The sequence below is a fragment of the Sceloporus undulatus genome, chromosome 2 (assembly GCF_019175285.1).
Source record: "Sceloporus undulatus isolate JIND9_A2432 ecotype Alabama chromosome 2, SceUnd_v1.1, whole genome shotgun sequence".
NCBI lineage: Eukaryota > Metazoa > Chordata > Lepidosauria > Squamata > Phrynosomatidae > Sceloporus > Sceloporus undulatus.
This window is the reverse complement of record NC_056523.1, coordinates 275,938,066-275,953,917: the sequence shown is the minus strand read 5'-3', so window position 1 is coordinate 275,953,917 and position 15,852 is coordinate 275,938,066. Positions and strand designations below refer to the sequence as shown.

The window sequence follows — 15,852 nt, the reverse complement described above, 5'->3', positions numbered from 1 at the left end:
ATGCATTCTCCAGGGTTTCAGGCAAGATTTCTTCCTATTCTGGAGATGCATGGTGGCCTCCCATCCAAATACTAAAGATCCAGATAGAATTGAAGAGCATGTCTTCTGACATATACCGTTACCTTAACTATACACTTAATGATTGGATGGATGGAATTAAATTGTTAAATTATCACTTTACATTGGAATTATATTCCCAAAATGTTAATGATTTTAATAGCATTTTAGCGTGCAACATGCTTTATAGATTTTCTCCCATTTTACAATTATGAAAAGATCTAGAGGTATGAAATGGGTCTATAGATAAGGATATGAATCTTCTTCCAGTCTAATTCACCATTTTGTTATGAAATTACCATTATTTTGCAGAATGAAAAAGTAGATCATTTGTTCAGGCCTCTGTATTTACAGTACAATGTTGACTTCTCTGCTATACTTCTACTCCAGGGCTGAAGCAGCTTACTGATATAGTCGATCCAACCCACCTATTCTGGAATAAGTCAATATTTTCAACCCAAGTACATGCCTTCAAATAGACTTACGTATTAGACAAAGAATATTCCTATTAGACAAATGAATACATCAATCCAAGTAGGGTCATACAGACAAAAACAGGATAGTGGATTCTATAGAGCTGTTTGAATTGTTGGAGATGTACTGAAATGCCATTTTTAATGTGTTTAGACTCATTCTGATGGAATTGTGTTTCTGCCCCTGGACTTTCCAGGGGCTACACAAACTGCCAACAAAACAAAATCAGAAGTGGTCAGAACTCTAGCATTCTTTTTCAAGGTATGTTTTGATACATATTATAATAAAATTGTGTTGTGTACCTACAACCTAACAGAAGGGAATACTTGCTCCTGGAAGTGTCTAAGAAAGACAATTCACTCTGTTTTTCTGCTAGGAAAAGGGCAGCTTGGACAGGCTGAAAATCACAAAACAGTCTTGGAGGCCACATGTTATTCTAGGACACTCCTTGCTCACGCTTAGTTTTTTTTTTTTTTAAAGGTTCAGCAAAATTGTAGCAAAGTAAGACAACCACCACAGAAGGGATTGTACTCAAAATTGAACCTCTTGGTTCGAGAGATTGAAATTATTGATTTTGGAATGGGATTGGGAAATCCATGGCTCGCTAGTCATTACATGCCAAATCTCCTCATCCCTAATCATCTCGGACAATGGAGAGGCAGGATAATACTCCATTAACATCTAGAAAATTTTTATTTACCCACCCACTTCGCAAATTCATTATGATGACTGTTTAAATACATATCATCCAGTTACTTCCAGACAAAATTTAGTAACTAATGCATAATTAAAAATGACACTATTGCTTGACAAGCAAGTTGCAGAGAGCACATTCCTAAAACTAGGATATACTGTACAGTGTATAAATTAGGTAGGACACTCTTAGAGTGCCTTGGGAAATAGCTGAAAAAGAAAGTTGTGATGTTACTACATTGTTAGTTAAGTGTATTTCATAACATAGGTCTTACCCACATAAAATGTTATGTTTAATAGTGGCTCTGAAATGCTTACATCCATAAAGATAATGAAATTTTGATTGACAATGGCTGAGATCCTGCATTGGAGACACAGTTACAATCCATCTCCTGATCCAAATCCATGCTGCTGCTGCTCCTTGTGCCTGGATCACTGGTGTGTATGTGGGGACTGATGTGCCATCCTTCTGTATCCCATTCACCAGTGATGTAGAACTCCTTCATCTGGTGTGGCTGCCTGGCTTTTAAAGTGGGTTGAGAGTGCATTTCTGATTTTAGCAATGGTGCCATGAGCAGAAAGGTGACTAGCAAAATCAAGAGGTTGTCTTTTAAATACTTATGACATTACAAATACTGAAGAGGATGCCAGTCAATGCTTTCAGCTATGATGAAAATAAACGGTCATTGCTGCATGCATTTTCATTTTAGGATGCAATCCTGGGTGTCCTAGACCAGAGGATGGAGGAAATCCCCTCTGCTCTCTGTCTCTACTTGCAGGCAAACACAGCGACAGAGATCATACTTTGCAAGTCCCTCTGTGGGTACAGAAAAGTCTGCCACCTTTGCTGCACCAAAGCCCTTTGTACCCTCCAGGATGTCTCAGAATGGCGAAAACTAGCAACACATCTTGAGCTGGCATACCTATCTTCACTCCGTTCTCAACCAGGCTTTGGATTTGTTCTGCTATCATGGATTTTCTCTCCACATTTTCAATAGATTACAATACATTTGTTTATGCTATAAAAGCAACAAATTCCTAAATCCATCATGACTAAATCAAACCCAGGCTCTCCAACTATAAAATTTTAAAATATAATTTTAGGTTCTGTTTTCTCAAGCTTATATCCTGAACCATGATTCCACCAGGTTATTACATTTTCAACACTTTTTTCCACAACTGATCAAGACAAGGTGACTTAGAAAGGAAACCTTCAAGAGGGGAAAGCTCATTTAATTAATTTACAATAATTTACAGCCATTTTGTAAAAAGGCATTGCAACTGATCAAACTGGAGAATGCCTGGCTATTTTACAATTATAGGTATAGAATTTAAATATTCAAGCTTGTGATGAAAAAGCGGCAAGATGGTTGCAGTGTACAATGTAAACAAATAGCTTTGGAAAGTGAAAAAAGTATTTGAATCCTTATTTTATTTTTTATTTTTATTTTTTAAAAAAATCCTCTCGATTCTTTCCTGAAATATGATCACAGATTAACATTTGAATGATCATCTACAAACATAATTTAAATTGTGTTCAGGATAAAACCACTTTGACAAGGAGTTTAGATTAAGATCCAGTCTGAGTGGGGCAGTGTTGAGGTCCCTGTAAAAAGTAAACATCTTTTATTTCTTAAAAAAAATGTGCTACAACATTTGCAGCACAGTGCAGCATTAAAACTTTAAATACAAAAATATTTCCTCTTCTGTTGGGAGAACAAACCTAGTATATTGGAAAGTAATAACAATACTGCTACTCATAGCACATCCGGTCCATGTCTTTCAAGTCATGTAAGGCAACTGCTGTGTTAGTTTATTGTGTATATGGCTAAAAAAAGTTCAGGAAATGTTAGTCTTTGCTATGTTTTTCGGCTGCTCCACATATGTTCTGGTGTACTTTTGTGATCTGCTGAATGTTCAAATGGAGATCTGTGTCCCAATGGAGATCGTGAATCATACGGTGACCTGGGGCCACTACTGGAAGCTCTGTGGTCCATTTGCCAGTCTGAATGATACCTATAATCTCTTGAAGATTTATGATGACTGTAGTCTGAACTGGACCGGTGATCTAAGGGTAGTCGATGATCTGAGTGCAATCGACTGTCTTTTAAACTTCCTTCCAGGCTTGACCTGTGATCTCTATTCCTGTGCTCATCTAGTTTTCTATGTTTACCATCACTGTAGTATCTGAAAAATAAGAGGAACGACACAATAATAGTGGACACAAACATAAAACACTACGTGTTGTAGGACCTGCATCAACAATAATTTCTTTTAAAAATATTTAGTTTTCTTAAAGTAAAACTAAGTCATTTAAGATAATGTTTCTACTAAAACAGAGGTTTCTTGCTTTCTATTCCCCCGTCTTTACAAACCACCACCACATAATATTTTCTTCTATTACACAATCATGTGAACAATAATGCATGTCAGTTTCAGCATTTGAACTGGACTATGGGTTTAGCTCAGCAGTACAGTGACCTATTCCATCAAACCAAGTGATCTGATATTTATAATGTCAGCCAGAGAAAAGAGTCAGAGATTTAGGCAAGTCTGTAACTTTTCAGGGCTAAAAAACAATCGGTACTGGGGCAGTAGAGTCAGTGTGCAGGGAAAGGAGTACTGTTCTGGTCCTGCTCATTCTGCCCCTCCTCACGCCATAGTTCTTACTGTTTAAGAACAAGAAACCAGATATACTGAATATATTTAACATCAAACCTGTTTTTTTCACTTACTCCAGCCAACATTTTAAAAGCTCAAATACCTATTCATCTAATTTTTAAGAATGGAAAAATACAATGAAATCCTGTGAAAAGCAGGGTTGAATGGATGAATGTCAGTAAACTCACCTGTTATCCGGTTTATAATGATCCCAGTCCCTATGATCTTTCCCATTGCTGAAGGTGGAATAAGACCTTTTCCTTGAATCACCTTTTTTGTAAGAGTCTCCATGAAGTCTGTCCTTGTGATGATCATGGTACTGTGGTAAGTGCCTATCAGATGAGTAACTGTCTCTGCTACTTTCATCATGATTTGTGTTATCTTTCAGCCGTTCCACATCTGCTTAAATGGAAGCACAGAGGTTTATTAGCTGTAAATATTTAGGCAGTCAAAACTGCTAAATGAACGAACAAGCATGCATGCCAGATTACAAAATTCCGTTCACAGAAAAGCTTTCTTTAGAAGCAAGGAAAATCAAGCACTGAAATTTGATAAAGAATAATCATCAAGACCTTCAATAAGGTGGGGGGGGGAGGGGGACTGATCTGAAAACTAATTTGTCCCCATCCCTAGTACTTCATGCTACTAGTAACTTAGAAACTACTCATAAAATATTTTCATTCATTTCATAAAACATATAAGTCAAAAAAGAAAGATTGGGTTAACTGAAATAGGAATACAATTATACAGTGGTTATTATGTTGGCTTCTCTTACAAATATACTAACACATGTATTGGATTTGGAATACTGCACACAAAATCTATATGGAAATCATCTGTTTAGTTCATAAGCATTTAAAGCTAATCTTCTTACCTGGATTTCTGATAAAATGTGTGTTAATACTGCTGCTGACATTCTGGTCATTATGCTGCTGAAATAAACAGGGAAATTATTACTGTAATTTAATTTCTTAATAGTTAAGTTCCAACTAAAATTCATTAAACGAAGGAACAATTTTTTAAAAAAAAATACATATGATAATTGACTCTTTCTGTATTACTTTGCATTTTATTACAGGCTGAGTTTTCCTTATCTGAAATGCTTGGTATTTTGGATTCTTCTGCATTTTGGAATAGTTGCATATACATAATGAGATACCTTGGAGATGGTACCCAAAATTACCCTGAAGGTAATTTTAAACATAATAAATAATTTTATGTATGAAACAAAGGCTGTGTACACAGAACCATCAGAAAGCAAAGGTACTGTACTACCATTTCAGCCACGTATGTGGACAATCTTGGATTTTAAATATTTTGGAATTCTGGATAAGAGATAGTTAGCCTGTAACAGAAATTCAGACTTTTGTAATACATGTTTAAAATGCTATTACCTGAGTTTCTTGGCGTTTTTTAATTGCATGTTTGTACAATTTATGTAATTTTCTGGCATCAAATTCTGTAAATTTGGAAACAAATATCCAGAGATTTCTAGAATTGGAGAGAAGAATAAAGTGGTTTAGATTCCAGTTTTCTCATGAAATACTAGTCATTTTCTGATCCTATTAAGCCTTTGGTACTTGTTTAATTGCTATAAAATTAGCTTTGATTTATAGTGGTCCTATGAATTATAGACTTCCAAGGCATGCTGTTATCCCTGCTGGTGGTCTTGCAAACCCAAGCTTTGGTATTACACTTATATTACACTTTTATTTTTATTGGATTTTGTTGTTATAGAATTATTTATATCACATTAAAAACACAATAATTAAGTGAAAAATTATTTTTGAAATAAGTGCACAAATAAATGCACAAAGGAAGATACAGTTGAAACTGAAGAGTATTTTCTTTCAACATGTATGCAGTATAATGGAATGGGGTCCCCATCTAGTGGCTACAGATGGTACTAAGATAAAGTAGCTTCATGGTTCTGTGGGCTCACGTAAAGTCCTTTTTGTCTGACAATATCCTTCAGCTGTCACCTTGTCAGAGAGCCATACAGAACATATTTGTATTGTAAAAGAGGATATATATTATATTTTCTGCATTTTAGGTTTACCATCCTTTTATCAAATGGCCTGAAAAAAACAAACAAGAAAAAACAAAATGAACAAAGAGCTTGGGTATCAAAAACATGGGCCACACAGCTAACCTTTCTGCATTTTTACCACAACTATCAAAGGATAACTGAACCTTGCTGTGATAGTTGCAGTGAGACACTGAACACAGAAGAGATAGCTGGCTCTTCCTTCTGGTTATTATCATGGTCACAAGTGTTTCTTAAGACTCATAATTTAAAAAGCAACACCACCACACACAAACAATTCCAACTTCCACTGAATGTCTTAATGTAGGCTTTTGTCCTCCAATGAGGGTTCCAGTGTTTTGCAGGGAATAAAAACGTTCTTTGTTCACAACAAAGTTTGTGGGTACAAAGTCCAGGAGATTCCGTAATGGCCAGTTACCCAGAGACAGAAAAATATGTTCACATGAAGTGGAATAATTTGTTTCTAGGAAGCTCTTTTCCTACTTTGCCATCCAAATTTTACCGAATGCAAATGCAACAGATTTATGTAGGCAAATTTTGTCCCTGTCTGTTTTTGTCTGTTAACCTCCCTCCAAAAACAAAAACAACAAAAGTATACATGGCAGGTGGGTGAAATTTGGGAGGACTGTTTACAGTTCCTCAGGTGATAATGTCATAAAATGCGGCTCTCGTAGCTCTAGTGTTGTATGGCTCTACAAAAAAGAAAAGAAAAGAAAAGAAAAGAAAAATGCAACTCTCAGGCACTATAATGTCCTTTCTGAATGGATACAGATTAATTCTTCTCAGCCCAATTTATTCACTTTCAATCACACAAAATTACACATAAAAGGAGAGTCTGCTATACTTTTCCTGTGATTTTTAAAATTCCATAATTGGATATGGCCAAAATCACAGGTCAAAGAGGGGTGGGCTGGGATTCTGAATGAAATATTGGCAGCCTTTCTCCTACACCTTGTGCTATTGTTCCATTGTTTTTAAATTGTATTGTTTTAAATTTGCTGTTTGCTGCCCTAAGTCCTTATACTGGGAGAAAGGTGGGATATAATAATAATAATAATAATAATAATAATAATAATAATAATAATTATTATTATTATTATTCACTCAAAACTCCAATCTCCCTGATTCTCTTTCTGTGTGTAGAATAACACAAATGCCTGTAATGATTGTTAGGTTGCTGTGGCCAGGAGGCTCTGGCTTATGGGAGCTTTGGGATTTTAAAAGTAAAATACTTTTTTCATGTACTGTATTACTCCCCCCCCCTCTTTTCTTTTAAATCAATGTTTTAAATGGTTTTCATTATGTAGATGTTTTACTATGATTTTAATCATAATGTTTTGTATGTTTTTTAGCTACATGTGTTTTTACTTGTAATTATTTTATTCTGTAAGCCACTCTGAGGTCTAGCTTTGGGGGGAAATGGTATAAATAAAAGTTCAAGCAGCACAGGAACAGAACACAATAAAGTCTAAGGAACAAGCATAAAGATGCCCTGCCAAAAACAAACAAAACAAACAAACACAGTTGGAATTCTAGTGCTGCTGTTATATCTGCGCCATGATAGCAATCTTAATATTTGGGGGGGGGGGGTGTTTCTTAGTGACTCCAAAACAAGATCACTGAGATCAGAATGAGGTTGAAGCTTCTCCATTCTTGGCAAACTGTGCCATCTGCCATAGTACATTACCTCTGAGTCTACTTACTTTCTCCACTGTTTGATTTGTTCAGGATTTGTGTATTCCTTTAGACACTCAGTTATGTGATCTCCTATTTTGATAAGACACTGTCTAGTATGTTCCAGTTGCTCCCTTTCTGACAGACCTTTCTCAGGCCTATCCAGCTGCTTCAATGCTGCTTTGACAGGCCTCATTCTTTCTTTGCACTGTAAAAGTAATAAAATATTCAGAAAAGGGGATCAGAAATTCTGTGAATAACATGAAGACAGTCTTAGCGCTTCTTTCTTTTACTACATATTTTCTATGATTATTTAAATTAAACACTATTTTAAACTTTTGACACTTTGTCCAGCACAAATTCACCACCATATATTATTCATAAATATCAGTAAAAATTACTGAGATTTTAAGACATTATCACTGTCCTGTTTATTAAATAACCAGCATCAAAGTCCTCAACCTTTCTGGTGCCATAAACCCATTTTAAATTTTGAGAAAGTCTTGTGACCATCGTAACAAAATGGCTACAATGGGGTTCTGACTAATCACAAAATTTACTACCGCAACAAATAATCTTTATTATAGTATGGCAAACAGACGAGGCTAAAAGTAACTTGATGAAACATCTGATTATGAAGGAAAAATAGGGGTGGAGGCTTCTGAATCCTGAAACACGGTTTTCTGCTCCAACAGACCACCCCAAATCCAAAGATCATATCTCCTCACCAACATTTTGTCTCTCTCTTTTTCTCCCTGAGGACCAGCAAACCTTGTCCTCAAATATACTCTTTCATTTTCTCTCACTCTCCCTTTGAAAATGGCAGCACAGGACTCAACTCCTTTGCTACACTGGAGTGTACCACTTGGCTAGATGCCTGATGTCATGATATGGGAGAAACTACTCCCTGACCCCATTTCACTTCCCCACTCCTGTGTTTAGGACTTCTCAGAATAATAATTAAAGCAAAAGTTAAACAGTATCCAATTCTGTGTTTGCATTTCTGAGAAAAAACATTCCAAATTAATTTCTTCCATGATTTTATAAGCAAACACCAATCTTTAAATCTTCAAAATGTGCAATGAGAAAAATCTTACTATACTAAATGTCTTCTGATCCAGCTCCTCAGATTCTTCAGATATAGGAACTGGTTCACTACTTGCTGTTATATGGACAGGAATATCTGATGAAGGAGCTTTCTTGCTTTTCTCCTTGCTGTCATGCTTGATGTCATTTGTCTGTAAATTAAAAAAAGACATTAGATTTCTAAAAGTGATGTGCTAGAACAGTAGTCCCAAAATTGTGTTCTTTAAGGGATTTTGGACTTCTGCTCCCAGAATTCCAGACTATTTGCCAACATGGCTGAAGCTTCTTTGAGCTGAAGTCCAAAATCTCTTAAAGGACACAGTTTGGGGACCACTTCTGCTAGAGAATGAACTACAATAGGCAGAACAGTATCTTAGACACAGCATATGCTAATGAAATACCGAAAGAGTAAAATATAAGACGCTCACAATTTTTCCTGGTCCTTTGACAGGTTACAGCCATGAGCCAACTGAAACCTACAGCAGAGGAACTACCATATGTACTCGACTATAAGTCAGCCTCATTTATAAGTCAAAGGCAAGTTTTGGGGCCAAAATTATGGATTTTGACATGACCCGTGGACATGACCTTTGGATAGGTCGAGTGCAAAACGTGGAGGCTCCTTCAGTGTGTGTATGCAAGGGGAAAGAGGGAAGCGGTAATCAATACAAGACTTAAGTGTTTCAGCCTTCACTCCCGAGACAGCGAAGTGCGTGGGCAGAAGAAGGACTGTTAAACAAATAGAAATCAATCACCAAGGACTTTATCTGCTTGGCTCAGGACAGAAAGAAACTGCATGTGTAAATCTGAAAGAGCTGCTATCACATTACCTTACTGATCCATAAATAAGTCGACCTGGGACTTTGGGGGGGGGGGTCAATTTTTGGGCATAAATTTTTAGACTTCTAGACAAAAATATACGGTAAATCAAGAGTTCATTAAAAAGGGATGGGGGCGATCTAATATGGTTTTGACTGAATTACCTTTTCTTCTTTCACTTCTTTTTCTCTCTGTATATATTCTTTTTGTTTGTTTTCCCTCTTCTCTTTTATGTCTTTTTCCCTCAACTCTTTCTTGTCCTCTTTTTCTTTTTTCTCTCTTTTAGGTTCTCTCTTGTTTTCTTTAGCCTCTCTTTTCTCATCGGTCTCCTTTTTCATAGTGAGATCTGAATCAAGGTTTTCTTCATTTTCTTTTTCTTTTACCTTTTTATTTGAATGTTTCACAGAAACAATTTCGTCCTGTAATACAGAAGCATGTATATAACAGTGAAGCTGACAAAGGTCAAATGACATTTTTTTAAAAAAAAAACCAACCAACCAATGAACCAACCAGGTGGGGTCAATCAATCCATGACTGGGAAGGGTTAAAGGAAATTATAACATATTTTTTCATTCTTTAGCATTCTTCTATTTTGTTCCGTTTCTTCATTGCTTGCAACAATTGCTACTTACCTACCCAAACATTTCAGTGGAGCAGAGGTTGAGGCTGGATGGAAGCTAAGGAGACTAGAATGTTGCTTTGCAAATGCAACAGTCAAGCCATTTACTTTTTCCAAACCACATTATACTGTTCTTGTATCAATTGTTCTGGTTTCTAATTACATTCTCAGCCCAATTTAAGGTGCTGGCTGTGTTGCTGTTTGTCCAAGTTGTTTTTGACTTATGGTGACCCTAAGGCAAACCTATCACTGGGTTTTCATGGCAAGATTTGTTCAGAGGGGATTTGCCACTGCCTTTCTTTAAAGCTGAGAATGTGTGACTTGCCCAAGGTCATCTTTTTGAGTTTCCACAGCTGAGCAGGGATCTGAACTGTGGTCTTCCAGAGTACTGGTACAATGCTACTACACTGTGCTGGCTCTCAAGGTGCTGGCACTTATTTATAGTCCTGAAAGGCATAGTATAGTGCAGGGGTAGGCAACCTTTTTGAGCCGGGGGCCGTGTTTCTGTCCCTCAGGAAACTGGGGCGAAGCTGGGGTGGTGGTGTGCGAGCTTCCACCCTCCCCCCGGGGCGGTTTGCCACACACTGGGGTGGAGCTTCCACCCTCCAGGGGCGGGGCCCAGCGCTGGAGGCCTCGCCCCTCTTTCGGGGCCCCTGACGGGCTCCAGGCCCCATCCAGGGGCCCGCAAAAAAGCCAAAGGCGGGCACCAGTGCTGCCCTAAGAGGCAGGCGCCCTATGGTGCGAAAGACAGGACAAAAAAAATATAACATTCATTAGAGGGGCGGACGAACGGGGCAGGATAAGCGACGGTCGCATGAGTTCAAAAGGCATGCCCGACATAAAACTCGTGTGACAGGAAACAGCTGAGCGCGCGGCATCCACTTTTAAGGAGGTGGAAAGGGAGAGGTACCGGGCAATTTCGGACGAAAAGTCAAGGAAGGGGGAAGAACAGTGGAATGGAGGCCACAGCGCTCATTTTAAAGTTGAATATTGCGGGTAGGGCATGCAATTCATCGAGCTGCCTACCTCCCTTTTCCCTTTATTTCCCCTTTCTTCCTTACAAATTTTAAAAATCTTCCTTGATTAAATTATCCAGTTCTCGTCCCCTTTCCGTCGTCCGTACTACCTCACTGTATATTAGTCCATTCACTGATCCCAATCTCTCCCTCCACACCTCTTTCCCTTCTTCCTTCTTTCCCTTCTGCTGGAAAGGCAGAGGGTACATTTCACTCTTCCTTCCCATCTCCCCTTCTCTTTCTCCGTCATTACTTCCCTATGGTCTCCCTTCACATCCCACGTTCCTCATGTTGTCTTCCTCCCTCCCCTCCCCATCTCTCCCTCCCAACACATCTTTCAATCCCTCTCGCCCCATTTTCCCCTTCCTTTCTCTCTTTTTTCCTAGCTCTTTCTCTCATCTTACCTACACAAAGGCTCTTTATTTATTTCTTTCTTTCTTTCCCTTCTTTCCATCCTTTCCACTTCCTTCCTTTCATCTCTTCCTTCTTTCCACCCATCTCTCTCTTCCTTTACTTCCCCCTCCCTTCTCTTATCCCCTTGTCCCTTTCTTCCCTCACTTCCACCTCTCCCTTCCTTTCCCACCGTCTCTCCCCCTCACCCACTCCTTTCTCATTTCATTCTCCCTTTTCCCCTCTCCCCCACACCTCTTTTTCCTCCCCTTCCACTCTCCTTCCTTCCATCTTTTTTTCCCTATCTTTTCTCCCTTCTTTCTTCCCTCACTCTCTCCTTCTTCTTCCTATCCTCCTTTCCCACGCTGAGGCAGGGGGCAGGAAAGGGAGGCCGGGGCCCCAAAGGTCCGCCCGCTCGCGTGAGCGCGCTTTGGGACGGGGGAGGTCGGGGCCCCCAAAGGCTACCTGCTAGCGAGCGAGCGGCGCTTTGCCTCTGTGCAAGCAGCGGCTCGCGTGACGGGGGGAGGCGGCGGGCCCCCACAAAGGCCCACCTGCTTGCGCAAGAGACCTTTGGCCGCGAGCGAGCGGCGCCTTTGGCCTCTCGTGCAAGCAGCGGCTCGCGTGACAGGGAGGAGGCCGGCGGCCCCCCCAAAGGCCCAGCCCGCTCGCGCGTGAGACCTTTGGCCTCTCGTGTGAGTGAGCAGTGCCTTTGGCCTCTCGCGTGAGTGAGCAGTGCCTTTGGCTTCTCGCGTGAGCGGGAGGAGGCCGGCGGCCCCCCCAAAGGGCCTGGTGCTGCCGCCGCGGCGGCAGCACCAGGCGCGGGCCGGTCCCCTGGCCTTGGAGGGCTGCGGGTTGCCGACCCCTGGTATAGTGCCTGGATGCCTGACAGACTGCCTCCTTCCCGTAAATATGCTCATAGTTTTGAGCTCATTCAATAAACCTGTTTTGAGGATTGGTCAGTGAAAATATTAGAAAGGGTCTTTTCAGTGGCAAAGACACAATTAAAAATTCACCCCCCAGCTGGCTTTATCTCTGATGACTTGTAGGTCAATAATAAAAACCCAAAAAAGCAAAACAAAATAAAGATCAAAATCCTACATCAAGAGATGTATATTTATTACACAGCTACATCCATTAAACGATGAGTCCCGATACTGTTATTGTTGTGGTAGTGGTATGCCCTCTCATGTGGTGGTGGTTACCTTATGGCAACCCTAAGGCAAACCTATCATGGGGTTTTCTTGGCAAGATTTGTTCAGAGGTTTGCCACTGCCTTCCCCTGAGACTGAGAGCATGTGACTTGCCCAAGATCATCAAGTGGGTTTCACAGCCAAGTGGGGAATCCAACTCTGGTTTCCAGAGTTGTAGTCCAACATTCAAAACACTACACCACACATATTCTCTCCCCAAATTTACCTTTGAAACAGTATAGCGCTGCCCCCGCCCCCCGCTATTCTATGTTTTCAGACAGTGGGGTCATTACCAGTGATGCATCCAGCTATTTTTCTGTAGACAGATGTACTGCAACAGGCATCTGCAGAAACCTCTGGGAGTCCTCAGGAAGTCTCTGAAGATGATGCCCTTGCAGCACAAGCAACTACAAGAAAATAGCTGGACAAGTCTCCATTCTTCCCCGTTCACTGACAAACCATTGTGGGTGGACGGTGTGTTGCTTACAACGTAGGTTTGGGAGGAAATTTTGATCTTTGTGTAGTCAGAATAGAATCCTGACCTCTGCAATGATCAAAAAAGTAATACAGTGCGCCCTTGCTTTATACGGGGGATCTGTTCTGGACTCCCCCAAGTAAAGCAGATTACGCGTATGCCCGAGCCCCATTTAAATTAATGGAGCTCATTTATGCGGTGGTGTGTGCGCACCATTGGCGCGCACCTCATCAGTCCCTATGGGACGTGCTGCCCCTTCTTCCCCGCATGGCTTTCAGCATATGCTGAAAGCTGTGTAAAGCACTGTATGCCCAAATTTTGAAATCATTATTCAAAAGAAGGATGCCAGCCATTATCTTTACTACATCTAGATTTTACCTGTGCCTAATTATAATACTGGAAGTAAGTTTGTCTTCTCTGTCTTCTTGGTTTAACTTTTAAAAATGCATAAAATTTATTCTATTACTTTGTAACCTGATATGGCAAACTTTGTTAGTGTGAAAGGTGGTCCAGATTTTTTTTTTCATAAAGAGGGAACTACATGTGAGATTTATTTGATAATTTGCTGGAAAAGAGTTCAGTAGAGAAGTAGTAGTTGTTGCATAATGAGCAAATACTTTCCAAGTTTTAAGGAAGTGTCTATTTTGCAGGTATATGTCAACATCTAAACCAGGTGCTTGCCAAGAATAATTAATCCAACATGACTAACTAATCCAACATGACAAAATCAGCTGCAGAAAAATTGCCAACTTTTCATATGTGGTTGTTTCAAATCATGCACTACACTGATCACAGTGGATAAAGAACAAGACACTAGAAATTATAACTTGAAAACTTAGCCAGATATTACTTTCTCAGGCTAAGGTTTTACCTTTGTTATCAATAATAACAGTAATAATAGAAACTAACAGCTTGTACAGACTGGCGTTGTACGCCAGCCTCAGGGTAAAGTGGAGGTGTGGCATCCACATGACACACACCCCGACCATGCCCTGACACCGCTGTCATGCTGTGCACCCTACCGGCGTCATCATGGTGCTACTTTAGTGCTGCGTCCAATGATGCTGCACTAAAAGGAATGCCAGAAGGTGCCATCACAGTGACAAAAGTGCCCTTTCTGTGCCGCTTTTTGCAGCTTCTTTTCGCGCCACAAAAATGCAAGATCGGGGCTATAGCATGTAGGTGCTGCAGCCCCGATCCAGTACTGAAAGGGGTGGCTGCAGGCTGCCTGTTAGGGGAAGTCTGTTCAGCCCCTAAGTGACAAAACCTTCAAATGATTCATATCTGAACTACCTTGCCAAAATACAGAACCCATAAATCTGAATGAAAGACTATGAAGAAGAATAATTTTGTAAACATAAACATCAATATTTACCTTGCTATCCTCATCTTCCTCTTCTTCAGACTTATCTGAAGGAGCTGGTGATGTATCACTTTTTGTCTCCTCTTTTATTTTTGCGGCTTTTATGGTCTTGCTCTTCTTGGCTCTCATTTTCCTTCTCTTTGAACCTCCCTGAATATCAGAAAGATTGTAGACATGGCTTACTACTACTGGCATTATTTACTTATTTCTTAAATTCAAATAGCTGCATTCTTCCAAATTATATACATTGTAAGAAAAAAGGAACAGAACAGGTTAAAGAAGAAAGAAAATCATGCTTAGGGACCTGATTTTTCTCTTTTATAAGAGTAAAGCTTTACATTTAATTGTTAAATTTGAGAAAGTCATATAGAAACATATTACGTCTACACAACATGCATCCTGCTGACAGCAAAACAACTTACTGCCCCAGAAAGTTTTTGGGCCTCCTTTCTTGCAAGATCCTTATTTAGTAATTTTATGAGGTAGTCTGCACGGGTCTGCAACTGCTTGGCTTGGGGTTTCTTATCTGGATCATCTGGTAGAATCTGAAAGGGCAATTCAAAATAGTCTATTTAAAGTACACAGAGAATGTCAGTATCAACTCTCATCTTAGCATCTGTTTTTTATTATTTTGCTTTGTAAAGCATTGTTTAAAATCTATGGTGCTCTCTAAAATAAATGTACTACTACTACTAATAGTAATAATAAATATTATCTTGATAAACAGAAAATATCTGATAAACTAGAAAAAGGTTTCTGAACTCACATTAAATAGATGTTTTTAGGAATTTAATATTTCAGTTCCTTAAAACCTGAGGAAGGGGTCATGCAGATGGAGCAAAAGGGCTGCTCCCACCCTGATCGGCATGGGACCATGACGACCTGGCTGGGTGAACTCTCCGTGCGGCTTCCGGCTGCTCTGGGGGCATACATCATTTAAATGCCATGTCCTTAGAGCGGCCAGAAGCTGCTCTTTCCTCTCTGTCTGTGTTTCAGGCCTAAATTCCATCTTCTGTGTCTTTTAATATTGGTAGTAACAAAATAGCTTCAAATAGAACAAACAGCAAATTATTACATTATCTGTACAGCTCATTTTAACATTTATTTCCAAATACACACACACACACACACACACACACACACACACATATGCATGAACAATTTTGTGTTCACATACATATACATGGGTTACACATAACCAGAAATGGAACCTGAGATGGCCTAAACTGATACAATCAACTCAGTTCTCAACATTTTGGGACAACTGTGCTATGGAAGCAAAACCTAC

The 15,852-nt window shown here is 39.6% G+C and overlaps 1 protein-coding gene across 1 annotated transcript in view; it reads right to left on the bottom strand.

Moving 5' to 3' along the window:
- Positions 1–2,639: 2,639 nt before the first annotated feature.
- Positions 2,640–15,852, bottom strand: part of CHD1 (chromodomain helicase DNA binding protein 1) — an 86,985-nt gene continuing 73,772 nt past the window's right edge. Inside the window, 9 exon segments of the mRNA XM_042451460.1 lie at positions 2,640–3,411; positions 4,074–4,284; positions 4,760–4,817; positions 5,280–5,376; positions 7,636–7,814; positions 8,704–8,844; positions 9,676–9,930; positions 14,577–14,714; positions 14,987–15,109. Of these exon segments, the coding sequence (XP_042307394.1) occupies positions 3,084–3,411; positions 4,074–4,284; positions 4,760–4,817; positions 5,280–5,376; positions 7,636–7,814; positions 8,704–8,844; positions 9,676–9,930; positions 14,577–14,714; positions 14,987–15,109 (1,530 nt within the window). The 3' untranslated portion in view covers positions 2,640–3,083.